The 15,948-nt window shown below is 42.8% G+C and overlaps 2 protein-coding genes across 2 annotated transcripts in view; both read right to left on the reverse strand.

The window, feature by feature from the left end:
- The window catches only part of LOC119393712 (hemicentin-2), a 181,524-nt gene that overhangs the window by 26,644 nt on the left and 138,932 nt on the right, over positions 1–15,948 (reverse strand). The window lies entirely within an intron of this gene.
- On the reverse strand, positions 1,595–12,152 carry LOC119393357 (uncharacterized). The gene is made up of 5 exons (XM_037660333.2): positions 11,934–12,152; positions 8,881–8,991; positions 8,371–8,435; positions 8,058–8,252; positions 1,595–2,491 (listed from the first exon to the last, which is right to left on the reverse strand). Exons 1-5 carry the CDS (start codon positions 12,060–12,062, stop codon positions 2,479–2,481), a joined length of 513 nt encoding a protein of 170 aa, XP_037516261.1. The 5' UTR covers positions 12,063–12,152; the 3' UTR covers positions 1,595–2,478.

The raw sequence follows: 15,948 nt of genomic DNA on the forward strand, positions 1-15,948 counted from the left end.
GATAAGTAGGCAGATGAAACAGTCAAAGTGCCTGTGGTTCGTGAAGAAATGCGTTGCATTTAAAATAGCGCACAGAAAGAAAACATGCTGCAAGTGGAAGCTGCATGCACCACACAAACATGTAGTACACGAAAAGCAGGTGAATAATAGGAACTGGGCTCAGGTCACGTATGCATCAGCATTTTTTATATACTTTCATTTCACTATTAATTATTGTATTTAACTATCAATCATACATAATCGTGTAACCATGCTTCGCTTGGATTCACTGACTGCATTTTTTCAGTTGCAAATAAACATTCAAGCTCCTGGTCTCCTCCTTGCTTATTATATATTCAATCCTCAAAGTTGGCAGTATTAATGCCAAATGAGGATTCATCCTTGGTATTATTGACAGGAGGATAGCAATAAAGTAAACTGGAGAACCTGAACATGGTGGATATTTCAGTAAAGCACAACACGAATTTGAACAATGTGCATTGCAGAAAGCTGCCTTTTCATCCAGTTTGACTGCACTTTAACTTATTTCAAATGACAGTTTCCTAATCCCTTCTTTGGCATCATTGTTTTCGCCTTGCATGAACAGCCAATAAATATATCAGCCAGTATTTTAAGGAGTTGAAGATATCCCACATTTACAAGGCAAATGAAGTTGTATGAATATTTGGACTTATCCACATTGCTGCACTGACTGAAGCACATGTCTTGGTGATTGGATGAACGCTAGGTACTCTATTTCCTAAACCATGATTCTGTTTTTTACTAATGCATTGCAGTATCAGTCGATTGTTGTGCTCTGGTCTACATCCTTTATCACTGTTGAGAAGGTTTGACCCAGTACTCGTCCCGAAGTACCATTCAGTTTTCATATCAGATTTCATCACTGCAGCATAAACCCATGTTATCCTGTATAAAAATGACACTGCAATTACTGCCTGAGATACACAGGAGCCACTAAAACAGACAAACAAAAAAGAAAGCAAAGGGTCTTGCTCGAACTTACCAATGCCTCAGTTCCAAGAAATGGAAACAGTAAAAGAGCATCCGACAGGGTGAGGCTGCGAAGCTCTTTATGCCTGTCCAGTGCTGTTGCCCGCAACCTTGGCCTTCCTGTTGCTTTATCGTGGCAGGCTGCATTATTCTGGAGCCTTTCGTTATGAATTTGCAAGGACTCAACGGTTTCTCCATATGTAGTAAGATGGCTGCAGTCCTGAAATGCAAGAAATATAAAATGAAATGGTGCAGTGCAACTACAAGAATGCAGACAATCACTCATCCAAAAATTCAGCAGGTCCCACACATCATGGGAATCTGTTTCATGCGAAGCACACAGCAAGCAGCTGTCTATGCTGCATTTTTTTTGGCTTTGTGTGAAGCATTACGAGGTGGACTGCCACGTTTTTGTAAATTAAGTAGTTGTGTGCAAATCGTGCTCTTACTGGGCAGGCTGACTACATTGACGTTTAATGGGCCTGAGGTAAAGTCAGCACTCATGTTAGAGCAAGGACCTCGGTTTTATTGAAACGAAGCGCACGCCACGGTGCGACTCACATTTCGCATTGCTCGACCCCGGAGCGATACCCTTACGAATGCTACGTGTGATATTCACAACATCGCACGCTACGATGTGACACTGCGAATATGATACGTAACATTCTTTAGTGTATTCTCTGCATGCAAATTCGGCACTCAGCAGCTTTGGACTTTATTGCGCGCGCAAAGCCACAAAACTCAAACAACGCAGAAGCTGTTGAATGCCAAGAGCTTTCAGCCGCAGTCCTCATGCTGACATAAAACTTTATTGCTATGTCGCGATGAACAAACAATCAGTTGCCAAACATTTTATGAGAGAAAAAAGTACCGTCAGATACGTGGTGGTGGTGGCGGCGGTACGTTATAAGGGAGGGGTGTAGAGCACACTTCAGGCTAATTAAACACTGGAGTCTTGTGCCATGGTCACAATGTGAACGCAGTCACAGGATGACTAATGCGGCTTTTACACTGCTCTTATGCACAGAAATACAGGATGTACTTATTTATCAGAAAATGAAAGTGTATTAACGTAACAGGCATTTGTTTATTGTTTTCTTGATACTTTCAATAACAAGGCACTCTGTTAATTCGGTCATTTTTTTTCGTCTGATGATATCCAAATTGATGAGCTTTTATTGCACAATGTAACTAATTTATTTTTCCTGCATTTGTCACCTTAGTTATTTAAGAAGTCTGCTGCCACAACGCACTAAATAATAGCGCAGCACCAGTGGTACTGCAGCTGCTACACCAAGATACCATCAGAAGATATAAGAAATATTTTTCAAAGCAACTCGCAAAAAGACGGCACAATTTGTTGTTTGCCACTTCTTCAGATGGTGCCTGCATTTGCTTTGGCAGACGGCGTTTCTTTCGAATTAGAATTTCCTCCGAGCAGTTTTGTAGCTTTTTTCTTGCGTTGTTGGAACTTGTTCCTCAGGGCCATCACCCATGATTCCTGTAAAGTTTTAAACACATACATTAATAACAATCATTGAAAAATTCATCAGTGTTGCAGGTGTACACACGGAACTAACTACACAAATGATATAGCTGACGGCACCATTATAGCACCAAACTTAAACAGAACTAATGAACCAGACACCATGTAGGGCCCAGTATGCACGGTTTTATGTTGCTGAAAGAAACACTGAACAAAATTTTTGCCCCCTAGATTCTCAGCCATACTGAAAGATTGGGTGCCACATTCTGTAGCCACAACCTTCATTTCAGGCAGAAACTAATGGAAAAGAATGAATTGAATGAGTTTTTCACAAACTGCTCTGTGCAGCGGCCATGCTGTGAAGTAGAGGAGGTGATGCTTAACGCCCCTGGCAATGGGAGTGCCAACTTTGCCAGCCGTTGCCTGCATCTCTCAACTGGCTCTGCTTTCACTATGGTTCCTAGAGCCCGTATGATCGGCCCCGACAGCGAACAACGCTCTTGGTTGGGGTAAAGGCCCGAACGGGTGTGGCACACCTCAGTGCCTTTGTGAAAGCTGTTGAGTGCGATGCAGATGAGAGGCGGAAAAAGGGAGGTAGCAGAACCAGAACAGGAAAACATGCACCTCTCATTTGCCAGGGAGGCATTTAATCTCACAGCTGTCGATGTGCCCCTCTCACTCTGACGTGCAGCTGTCACGCACTGTTAATCCACCAAAACTACACCCAACTGTTTAAAATATGTGAAATAAACTGTTTATCTGAACACTAGCACCTTTCAAGTGGTATTTTGTCATTTTTTACCTATTTTTGTTAAGCATTGCTTTAAGAGCTACATTGGGTTCATCACATATCAACTAGCTAGCCCATCTATCGTCCTTCATTTTCCTGCACTGAGCATGACTGTACCGCTATGACGAGCATTCTGAAATTTTCATGGCAAATCTATCATAAATTTGGAATGTCCACATGCAATTTTCACCAAAATGAGAGCGCACATCACTTCTGTATCAACATAAATACAAATTTTGCTCTACATGTTACCGTAGATCCCACCTAAAGCATCAAAACAAAAAAAATGGCAGCACCTATAAAAAAAACAGGTTAAATCATAACAGCAATTTGATCTGCAATTTGAAGGGTCCTTGTTTCAAGGATGTCTGTGGCAAACTGGTAAATATGTGGTGGCGCTCCGGCTTATGACACTCCTGAAATGGTGAAGGCTATATCATTGTACTTGAAAAGCTGAGACAAAGAATTGGGTGGTCAACTGTCACTTAATGATGTAGCAAAACTTTATGCACGAGTGGATGCCTCATTGCTTGTAGACTGGCAGACAGATGTTGCAAAAATAGCAAAGCAGGCTGGCATAATGCAGGGCATATTCCCACCTAAAATTTATGAAAATTAAACTAAATGTTGCAGTTTGATGCGTCCAAACCCGAAATTTTGATGACACATGGTGTTTTATCAAAAATAAATCATGAAAGTAGCCGTTTTTCTCAAATAGTCAAGGCTTCCAGCAAGTGGGCCTCCCTCGAAAAAATTTCCTGGCTACGGGCCTGACCCCAGATATTACTATTTATGATTGATCTTCTTGTGTAAAGACTTCAATGTGTAATACATGTTGCATTATTAAGCTAGGCCACCGCCTCTTTCACATTTAGTATAATGCCCACAGACATGGCATTATACTAAACCACTGGTAAAATGCCACTTTTCTCCGCAAAACTTCAGCAATATTAAGTTTGGGGCTTAAAGGGGAGATATTGAACAAAAATATGGAAAAATGATGAAAGCATCGTATATTCCCTCAGAAGACACAACTGTTTGGATAAACCGTCAATTTCAGGTATTCTTCCAAGTTTCCCATGGTGAATCAACATTAGCTTGGCGTCAGGCTACAGTACTAATTTTGGTGACTACATGCAGCAGTCTGGCTAGTTGTGATGTCGGGTACCAAAATTTCCGAAATGGCCACTTGTGTGTCACTGAAACACCTGAAATTGTCACTCGTGCCCCACTAACGAAGCCACGGTGTGAAGTGGTTATGAAAATATCACGATATCTTGTGCTAGCACATGAGGTGAAGTGGTCATGCAAATATCATATCTTGTGCTAGAGCATGAGGAGAAGCTCACACTGTGTTTTGATGCACGGGTACAGTAGGAACCAAAACTAGCTTTTAAAAACATACTATAATTATTTCTTCAGGATGGGCTTCTAGGCTCTTGAGGGCTTGGCTTTTCATTTGGCACAAAGAAAACGACAACTGAAAATTACTGTATGAGTACCCCTTTAGACCATTAACCAAATCAGTAACGTGGTAGTCAGACTAGTTTTATTTTGACAAGGCAGCACGCTGCAGCCAGCAGCGCTTTTACGTATCAAAGTGCGCGAGGCAGATAGCGCTTGCTGTCTCTAGAAATACTCCCACACGAACACGATGGTTACTTTTGTTATTTAATAATTTATGGAGCAGATGGCACCAATAGTCTCTATAAAACTTTCTTGCTCTGCCTGCTCGCACATTAAATGCATTCGTTCTCCCTGTCTTTGAATATCGGCAGCTTTTCGTAGCTGCATGTGGCCGTCTTCCTCACTGTATCGCCCTCACATCGGACGAGTTTCTGCTCGGACTGCCCTCGTGGACTTTTCACATGTGCAAACGTGTATTAGTGGCAAATAAAATGCCACAGTAGGTTTTGGGTGACACTACGCTGCAATTTCAGATTCCCCTCCCTCAATTTTACAAACTTCCTGATTCAATTAAATAATTCGAGCCCCTTCGTCACTTCAATAAGTCGAGTTTCAACTGTATTCTATATACATATACTCAAATACTTGACAACCAATGCTGTTAACGTTTTCCACTTTGGTGAGCATGAGCCTAAAGTTCCTTTGGTTTAGTGCATGTTCTCGAGTGGCTCGCTATATTCTTAGTACCCATTTATAAAATTAACTAATTACCATGGGCCAAACCTAGGTCATGCTACCATTTACTTTCATTATCTTATGAAATGCTTGCTAGTGAATGTAAGAAACTCTTTACTGTGAACCTTTTATGTTCAAATTCTCCACAACATTGTAAAATCTCAAGGCAGCAATCTTCTAACGATCCAACCAGATTGTCTAGCTCGCTTTCACTGTACAACTAGGGGCCAACTGCAATAAAATCTCATTTTCTTTAAATTTGTTATGAGTGAGCATTATTTACCACTAAAGCCATCTTGGTAAGGCTGTAAAGCTGATAACCGTATATTTCTTGTTAGCTGCCTAAAACAGTTCTTAAAGGAGCACCCCCAACACAAAAATTTTGCACCTTCTTTTTTCTGTTGCAATAAGTAGATAATAATCCACTTATCACAGCTGGAAAGCTCGTTTGCTCGAGCGCACTAGGGTTAATTATTGGGAAGGGTTTTATACCGCCCAGTCGCAGTTTCAGTTTCAGAGAGTGCGGAGCGAGATGGGACCTAGAGTGGTTTTCGTGTAAACATAAGTTGGCTACGTGAGGACAAAAAACCTCGTGCACATGAGCACCGCCTTGACAGCTCTTTTCAACGAAGGCTTCAACGAAAAATATGTGATCCCCTAAAAATGCACTGCCGAGGCAAGGACACCAGCCTTTTTACTCCCGTGCAAGCCTGCCCCCTCTTTCCATTGAAAAGGTCTGCTAGGAGACAGCGCTCACAAGGATAACGGCAGCCAACACAAACTCGTGACGCAGGTGGCGGTTGGTTGTTTACAAGGAAATCAGAAGCACGTTTCACTTGTAGTGCCACGACACATACTTTGAAATTGATTTTAAATAGTTCTAGGCTGTATTATCCATTGATATTTTGTAGATGATGCATGTGTGTCCACACAAATCTATCCCACAAGTTATCTCGCCTTCAAAATTTTGTGTCAGTACTCCTTTAAGTAGGCAATCCATGCACATGGTGGTTGTCATTATGACATAGGTCCCAACATGCTGGTTGTGATGTGCTTCAGCACCTTCATATCTCAGAAGTCACGCTTAAAAGGAATCCGGCAATTTTTCGATATTCACCAGTTTCAATAAAACTTTCAAATATGTTCTCTTCAGTACCTTGATGATATGTGGCAAATTGTACAACCGTGAGTAATTTAGTTTTCAAGAAAACAAATTTTAAAACTTGGTAGCCAATTCCGGAAACACACTTGTAAACGCGGGCTACCCTGTGTATGCCAATGTAACGTGCCTACTCTTTTCCAGCCGCGCCTCGTCCAGCACATGCAGTGTGTGCTTTCTTCTACGTGGCGACGACACGAGCACAGTTGTTCGGTTTTGTCAGCTGCACAGCATGTTAGTCGTCGCTGACATCGGGTCTTACAGTAAGCACGCACAATATTGAGCAACGAGGAGATCGATGCGGGAGATGTCAGCTACATCATGCGCCGGCGGGTCGAAATCAAAAGGCGATGCTCCCGCGCTCAGATAGTAGCCGTGATCATCGTTGAACTTGTCACTGGTAAGTTCAGACAGGCTGGCACAGCTTGATTCCACGTCGGATGACATTACCAGCTTGCTTTTTGTGCGATAGGAGAAGCACGTGTGCTATGTTTACACCCTGGCTAGTCGTGGCAGCGTGCAGCGTATTTCGTGACGTCATCGCATACCCGCCACGGAGCAGCTCCCTGTTTCGATTTTGACTGATCTTTTAATGTCTATTTAAAATTGTTGAGGAGTCTCTCAGCAAAATGAACCACCCTAGCTGATACAGGACTTCTATTACTATTTGAAACCGGCACCATCTCAATATGGTCGAAAATGCACTGGAGTTCCCCTTTGAGGGCTCCTCTACGAACTCCAAGCTGATGTATTAAATTTCTTCTGGCCCTCTTGCTCGCGGGCCACTTCTCCACCTCTGAACACTTCTCTCTACATTCCTACCTCCATGTAGCCTCGCCTATTCCTGTACCCTAATACTTATTAAACTCAGTTAACCCCCGATAACAGAAGCCCGGTGTTTCATCGGCCACTGAAATAAGTCGTAACAAAACACTAACATCAACTTGCCTATATGCAAGCAAAACTGCAACCATGTCACAAAGCCTGAAGTCAACTCGTTACATTGCCTCAATTTTCGCTGGAAAACTACAATGGTGGGGTCACTGAAGAGCATATACAAGCTGCAATAGCCAAATAATCGATGTGACATTCCCATGCACTTGTTGCTGTGTGCAGAGCATGCATCACAGTTTTGTAAGGTCCCATGCGCGCTCGAGCTTATAATCAAGCACACTTCTGAATGTTCTTCCACAGATTTGATACAGCCTCAAAGCTGCTTAACTGCCAGATCAGTGACAAGAACATTTCATAACTTCAAAGTTATGCTCAAACGATGCTCAAGACTTTTTTTTGGCTCTCAATTGACAACAGTATGGTTGCAACCAACAAGTGCACAGCTGTTACAAACTAGGAGAAACAAAGGCAACCACTAAAACTTCTATAATACAATTTTAGTTCCCTACAGCTCATTCATGATGAGCAGCTGAGCCATTGAATAGTTAAACTACCAAATTATAGCTAAAGAAAAGAAGCATACATGGAGTGCTTACCATGCGATCTTGATGTATGCGCCAAAGAGCTTGTCAACTATGGCACGGCGCACAGCGCCATTTATTTGTATTTTTCTCCTCAGCACCTCGTCGTAGTGCCCAAAAGAAGGGAGCACAAAACCTAAAAAATCCCGTTCCTTTTCCAGTGGCACCGACTGGATGGACTGCACGTTTTGCGCGTTTTCTGTCACGGCACTGCAAAATAACATACAGAGTGCTTTAAAATTGAAGTTATGAAAAAATTAGCAAAAACTGATTCTCTACATGTCTGTCAGTTTTATTTTTTTCTTTTTACTTTCGCTACTAACAATACCTCTGCTCGGCCATTTCCACAGCTCCTCCTGCACTCTGCACAAAAGTCAACGCAGGGCTGGCACCCTGCAAAAGGGAAACTTATGTTGTAACTCCTCAAAAAGCAAACATGAGGTAACGCGAAGTGGGTTAATAGACATTTGGGAAGACAAAAAGAGAGTTAAGATGTGAATGCCTACTGCAGCAAAGGAGCTGTTGATTGCTTTAACATTGTGAGTCCATGTACACACATGAAGCCAGACAATTCTACCGAATGCCAAAAGCCACTGTGTTGGTGTCTGGTTTTCCTTAAATTTATGGCATTTGCTTTTTGGCATTGGATATTGTAAAAGTACACCTGCCACAATTTACTCAGTTCCTAAATTTTATTTTGCTTGTTTGATCCTGTTCTCGCTAAATATTGTATGCCAATTCTTTGTAACATTCCACATTGTAAATTACACCGTGATAAAACCCCTGCTTAGAATTGCAGAAAACAAATGAGATATTGCCAGCCTGCAACAGTACTCACATCAACATGAAGGCCTTGTTTCCGCGCCAATTTTATTTTAGCCTTGTTTGGTACGTCACTTCCTTCCTCAAGATCAACATAGTTGTCTAGCTCTTCATCATACATTTGGATCTGTTAAATCAACATGTTAATGTAGCAACTTTCTCCGAGTGCACTTCAGTAGCCCACGTTGCAAAATCAGTGCAAGATTACAGGAAAACGCGTAAATCAGCATGCAATGACTGGCTGAAGCTTCAAAAACTCAATAAGTTGAATACATGTTACAGCGGAAGATCAAACATGGTTTGTTGTTTGTCTCACTCAGCCGCGCCGTGATATCATACTGATAACATGTATAAGCTATCACTAGGGCTCCGTGTTTTCGGTTGTATCCAAATAAATGCGATAAACATTCGGCGGTAAAATTTTTGACAATTCGGATTTATCCGACAAACTCCGATTTCAAGGGCCAATATGACCTGGACCAACACCAACTTGCCCAACTTTTTATTATATTGTCCGCTCTTTATCCACAGGGAGAGTTTTAAGCGCTCATTGATACACATTCTGGTTCAACCGATTTAAAGTTTACCGCGCGTATACCTGTATTAGGCAACGTAGCTGTATTGTGCTCCGACTCAGCTTCCTACATGCAGAAGCTTCACAAGGACTTGCAACTCTCCAACCCTGAATTCAAGGCGCTTCACTTCAAAGATCCGTGCCACGTACTCAGCAACGCTCTGGAGGATGGAATCAGGACGAGCTCGTTTAACGTAGTTCAAGATTTTGTTGTGCCCTTTCCTGCCCTGTTGAAGTCGTTGCAGGAGCTGCACCTTAAGTTTGGTCTTGTGTGCTTGGCCATGGGCATGTCCTTCAGTCGCTTAAAACCGTATGTCCGTCGAGGTGGTTCTCTTTTTATGAAGCTCTAGAAGATATCTTGGACTACTGGCGCGCCATTTTGTCTTTATTGGGAAACGACAAAGCCAACGGAACGAAGTGTGAGAAGCACAAGAGTCTTATTTCATCGCCTGAAGCTGTACACGACTTGCTTGTTAAGATGAGGTTTCAGTAGACCCAATTCGTGTGCCGTGCTCTCAATCATTAAGGAACTTGAGGCAGAGGAAGTAGGCAGAGGAACTTGAGAGTACCCTGGCACACCAAGTTTATCCCATACTGGGGGTTTGTTTGCACGCACTCATCAGTCAGTGGCGTGATCCAACTGAGGTCTTCGCATCAGATGTCACAAGTCTGTTCGACCTCCTTGACGAGAATGACCGCTTAATGACTGTCGCAAACATTCACAATACTACGCTGCTGTCGCCGAAAAGTGGAGACAGACATCTGAGAGCAACCTGTGCAATCAACTCCAGTACAGCAAAGAATCGTTTTGATACTGTGTTCAAATTGTGAATCCAAATGTGAAGCATGAGCTGCCCTGTGCGTTCCAAACATATGCGCCTATTTTTCAATTGGTGCTTCTTGAAACTGACGACATGAGCCAGCTCCTGAGTGTTTTTGCGAACTATCAGTGCTATGAAATATGTAACATTGTTGAATCCCTGTCGTTTTGGAGACTTCACACATGTCCAGTGGCCAGTGTTTTCTCGCAATGTGCTGCGTCTTCTGGCACTTCCTGTTTCTAGCGCTAACGTTGAAAGGGCGTTTTCAAAGCTGAGAGTCGTCAATCGAAAGGAGCGCGCTTCGATCACTGACAGCAACTTCGCAAAGTATGCTTGCGTGTTTTACAATAAGCTTTAAGCTAAGGTTGTTATACACACAAATGCAGGTGTTTTGTGTTGAAGTATTTCGCTTGTGCATATATGTTTTTGCGCATTCAAACCTTCTAGAAAAAATGTGCTTCGTGAGTTTTGATATTTTAGTATTTAGATATGAATTGATCTAAAATTTTGGAGTTTTGAGAATAATGAAAAACTCCGAATTTCGGAGAACTGGAGATTTACGAGAAATAACCTCCGATAAACGCCGAATTTCCGCCAAAAATATAAACTCCGATAAACACCCGCCGACTTTCAAGAAATATAAACACCGAAAACACAGAGCTCTAGCTATCACGCATCTAAGCTGCGGGGTACAGGGAGATTAAAGAACATGCGCGCTCTCATTTGCACACACACATACACTACTCTGACTTTTTGAAACGAAAAATTCCGAATACAAAATTTTGCCACTGAATTAGCCTAAACCACGGCTTAACTATGAAAAATAGCGAAAATATGTTGGAGCCTAATCAAATAGCTAATTCAAAAGAACAATTACGCACTCTTAAAGAACGAACACTGTAACTAAAATGTATGGCGTGACGTTCCTTCATAAAGCAGCGAGCTTTTTCTTCGTTTTGCCTTCAGCTATATTCACGTTGCAAGTCATTCAACAGAACCAAGCATAAAATGACAACGGTTTCGCTAGTCTCTTTAAACTTCAAAAAGGATTACCAAAGAGCCTGAATCACTTTGCACGCCACAGTGGCAGTACGCGCCAGAACTGTTATGTATGCATGCAGTACAGTGTCAATTTTTATGAAAGGGAACACGCGAACGCGTGGCCTGCGCTCTGCGACGGCTGCCTTCAGCTCCGTCAACCAACAGCTAACGAAAGCTCGCCTGCTTTGGCGTCATCTATTGGCAAACAAAATAACAAGTCATGACCGGTTGCGAAGCGCTTTTAGATAACGCTGCATCTCGGCTCGCGTAACGGGCGATGCAGGCAGCGCCACAGAACACTTATACCGCTTATACTGCAGCGCGTCGTCTGCCTGTCAACAAATCGAGCGTGGCGCGCTAGCACTGCGCGAGCTGCAGGAATTGCCCTTACGCGAGCCGAGAGCCAGCGTTATCTAAAGGCGCTTCTCAACCAGCCATGATTCGTTATTTTGTTAGCCAATAGATGACGCCAAAAGCGGGCAAGCTTTCGTTAGCTGTCGGTTGACGGAGCTTACGGCGGCCGTCGGAGAGCGCAGGCCATGCGCTCCCGTGTTCCCTTTCATAAAAATTGACACTGTACATCTCACGACTTATCGGCACTAAGCAAGAAACGAAAGTTTGATTAAAACTTACCAAGGTCTTGTCATGTATGTTGGTTAAGGAAGCGAGAGCATCCATCAGTTCGCCGTAGGCACCGTTAGGGAGTGAAACATTTTTCCGCTGGCCATCCTTCAGCACGACGAGGCAAACGCATCCTGCCATAACTTCCAAAACGCGCACGCATGGGTTCGAAATAGGCGCTGAGCCAGGCACAGCTGGCAGAGCGAGAACGAAAACGCACAAACATGACGAAAAGGCGCCAAACCATACAACGCACACAACGCGCATGCGCGCCCCACGCCACAGCGACCACAGCGCCAATGATTCAAAACAACGCATGGCCTTCGAAATCGAAATTGGATTTCGGTCGCGCGAGTGTTTGCATGGCCTCTGAGACTGGTGTCGCGCTCCCGGCTTTCTTTGATAGCGGTCGATTAGGTCGTAATGTGTCGATTAGATCGTAACTTTACTTTGATGAGTTTGAACTCTACAATCCAATTGGAAGCAAACGAGAAAAGCATAAAGTCCTGGCTGGTTATCTGACAGGTCTAAATTCCCACCCCAATTTCGCTCAAAAGTTGACAGCAAATATCTTGTTCTTCTTGTAAAAACTGCCACTGTAGCAAAATTCACCTTGCACAAGATTATTCAGTCACTGCTTGAGGACCTTCAGCAGCTAGAATTTCATGGACTTGAGATAGATGGACAGTTTGTTAAAGGGTCCCTTCGTTATATGTACGGAGATTTTTTTGATCGGTGATGGAGATAAGTTGTCTAGCCATGAGATAGGTGATTTTCGTGAATGCTTTTCATCAGGGCCTATCTGATGTTTTTGTTTGGCAAAGACAGAACATATTGGTGAGAAGTGGCATGAAGAGGATTTCATAATCAGAACAAGGGAAATGCATGCTCAACAAAACAGATTCAAACCTCAGCAGTGTCAATGGTGAAAGCTGTCTAAGTTCACTTAAGTCATTTGATGTGAAAAAAGGCCTTCCACCAGATGTTATGCATGACCTGTTTGAAGGAGTGATTTCTTTTGCCATGAAACATATATTGTACGGCACATTATATCAAGCCATGTACTCGCTCTCGATCAGCTAAATGAAAGGCTCAGTTCATTTCCCTTGCAAGGATGCGACAAGAAGTCAAGAATGCCACCTCCCATCAATCAGTGTTTGGCACATAAGCCATTAATTGTTTTTTTTCGTTTTTTCTCATTATTTCTGGGGGATATTGTTGCAAATTAAGAGAAACGATGCATACAATGTGTACCTCTTGCTGTCTGCCTTGGCTGACATTGTTCTTGCACCTCATATGTGCAGTAGTGCAGCTGCACAATTGCAAGTACTCGATGATTTTTACACTGCTTTTAGGGAAACTTTTCCAAATGTAAACGCTATACCAAAAATGCACTACATGATTCATTATCCAAGGCTTCTTCTTTTGTACGGTCCTTTGTGCAGGCTCTCCTGTATGCACTTTGAGGCAAAGCATAAATTTTTCAAGTCCATTGCAAGGAAAACTCGTAACTTTAAGAGCATTTGTGGAACCCTGAGCCGCCAACATCAGATGAAGCTTATGTATACTCATTAACCCAACCGTTAGGATCTGTGGCTGCCATAGGCACAGTAAGAATAGACGTAAACTCATTGCCAGATCTTTAGGAAGACAGACTGCAGGAGCTTGACATGCCTGTGAAAAATATGCACAGGGCAACATCTATCACAGTGTGCGAAGAAAAATCAGTGTCTGTTGTGTGCTACCTGTATTTATAGCAGATGATGACCTTCCACACTTTGCCCAGGTCACGTTGATTGTGGCTTGTGACCAAAAATATTTTGTTTTCACTTCGTACTTTAAGACAAACTATTTTGATGACCACATGCATGCCTTTGTTGTGGAAAGCACAACTCACAATGTCATAGTTGAAGACTTTGGACATCTGTTTTTGACCTGTTAAGCCTGTACAAAGTAAGGGGCAACAACTATGTCACCCCTCGCTATGCTTTTTTTACCAGTGCAGGCTGTGACTTCTAAAGAGAACAATAGAGTAATTAAATAGGCATGTACTTTGAAAATAAATGGTCTAAAGGGCAGCACAAGCAGGTGGCAAACAGGAGTGTTCACTGTTCCTTGTTCAAGCTGAACAAGCAGTCGCTTGTACCACCTTTCCTTCTGTATATTCTTATGACACTATTGTAACAATTAGCTTGGTCTCAGACCTAAAATGCCTTGATTGTGTGGTAAATCACAAAATGTAGGTACAAATATGACTAGTTCACTTGAGGCAGTAGTATAAAAAATACTTGAAGTTTGAAGTTTACTATATTTCCTTCTTATACAGGAAGAACATCGCGTCATGGTGGTAGTGCTTAGCCCAATGATATTTTAATCTCTGTGTACGACTAGAGTTTTCCAAGGTGTGCCCATTGACTGTGGTATGTGTTATTGCAGTTGGTGTCATGCACATAGGTCGGCAAACTCACTCATGAGTCGACTCACTCAGACTCGCTCAGACTCAGATCGGCCCGTGATCTGAGTCTGAGTGAGTATGGGTGAGGAATATTTGGGTGAGTTTGAGTCCGTGTGGGTCCCGTTGAGGAAATTTTTGGTGATTCTGAGTCCGAGTGAGTCAGGTTGAGGAAAATATTGGTGAGTCTGAGTGAGCTCCACCTTTTATTGCCGACCTATGGTCCTATCTACTCATCTTCAGCATTACTATCAGCCTTATATCGGCTTACGTTTGTAGTCAAATCGATTCACACATATGTCAACACACTCACGTTCATGCCCCACATCAATATTTATTGGTCAGAGACGTGAATTGGGAGGGGTGCCATGACCTCCCCCCGCAAACTCTTCACTGAAAGTTCTTGATAAAAATATCTCATGTGAGTCGGGTATTTCATAAAAATGTCCTTACTGGATTACTGAATTAATGATAGCTTGTATTTGAAGGTATAAGATCAAAAGGCGTATCGTAGAGCACTGATTATGTGAGATATTGGCATTAAATAGCATTGACACCAACATCTAAAAAAAGGTAGTTTTACGCTTATGGACTCCTGAGTCGACTCACTCAGGCTCACTCAGGCTAAAGTCAAGCCGTGAGTCTGAGTCTGAGTCCAGCTGAGTAAAAGGCTCATGAGTTTGAGTCCAGTGAGTCCGGTTGAGGAAAATTTTGGTGAGTCTGAGTCCGAGTGAGCCCTCAGAACAGAATATATATTTGCTGAGTGAGTCTGAGTGCACTCCAACTTTTTTGCTGAGCTATGGTCACGCATGTGGCAGCTACATTTAAAGAGGAGCTGCTAAGTGAACTTCTGTTGTATTAAATATCATTGTTCATGATAAACTGTTTAATGTGATTGTGCTCGTGTGTCTTTTGTCTTTTTCGTATTATTACGTCATGCTGGTTTCATTATAATTATGTCCGGAGTTTTTAAAATGATAATCAATTTGTGTTGTATTGAATTACAATAAGTCCACATTAGGTGTCAGCTAGGTGTTTGCACAGCTATGATGGAAGGGGTTGAAGTCAGGGTAGGCTTGGGAGGCCGGCTACTCCTGCATTTTTGATGGGGGTCTCGCCCTGCCCTTGGCAGGTCAACCGTAGTACTACAGCACCCATTTGAAAAGTGTTGGAGTTGATTTGTTTGGCAGTAGAGCCTCGTGCAGGGAAATTCTGAACCATCAGTTTTCCGAATATTGATTCAACTATGATTATTATGTTGGTATGGTATGAGCAAAACAGGAAAACGTGTATCGTTGTACTCCTGCATGCATTTCCTTGAGATGATACACACAATGGGTCACCACCTTATTCGACTAAGCTTCTTGGCAGAAGTGCTGAAACAGTATGCCCTACATAGGCATGTGGAGGGTTCCCCATCAGGGGGGGCAAAGGTTCATTGCAGCGCCCCCCCCATCCTACTAAGTCAATGTATGGGGCAGATTTTGTGCCCCCCCCCCTCTTAGGAGACTAAAAGGGTCAATGTACGGGGCAGATATTGCGCCCCCTCCCCTCTTAGGTGATTAGGGGGGGAGG

The sequence above is a fragment of the Rhipicephalus sanguineus genome, chromosome 5 (assembly GCF_013339695.2).
Source record: "Rhipicephalus sanguineus isolate Rsan-2018 chromosome 5, BIME_Rsan_1.4, whole genome shotgun sequence".
Classification (NCBI taxonomy): domain Eukaryota; kingdom Metazoa; phylum Arthropoda; class Arachnida; order Ixodida; family Ixodidae; genus Rhipicephalus; species Rhipicephalus sanguineus.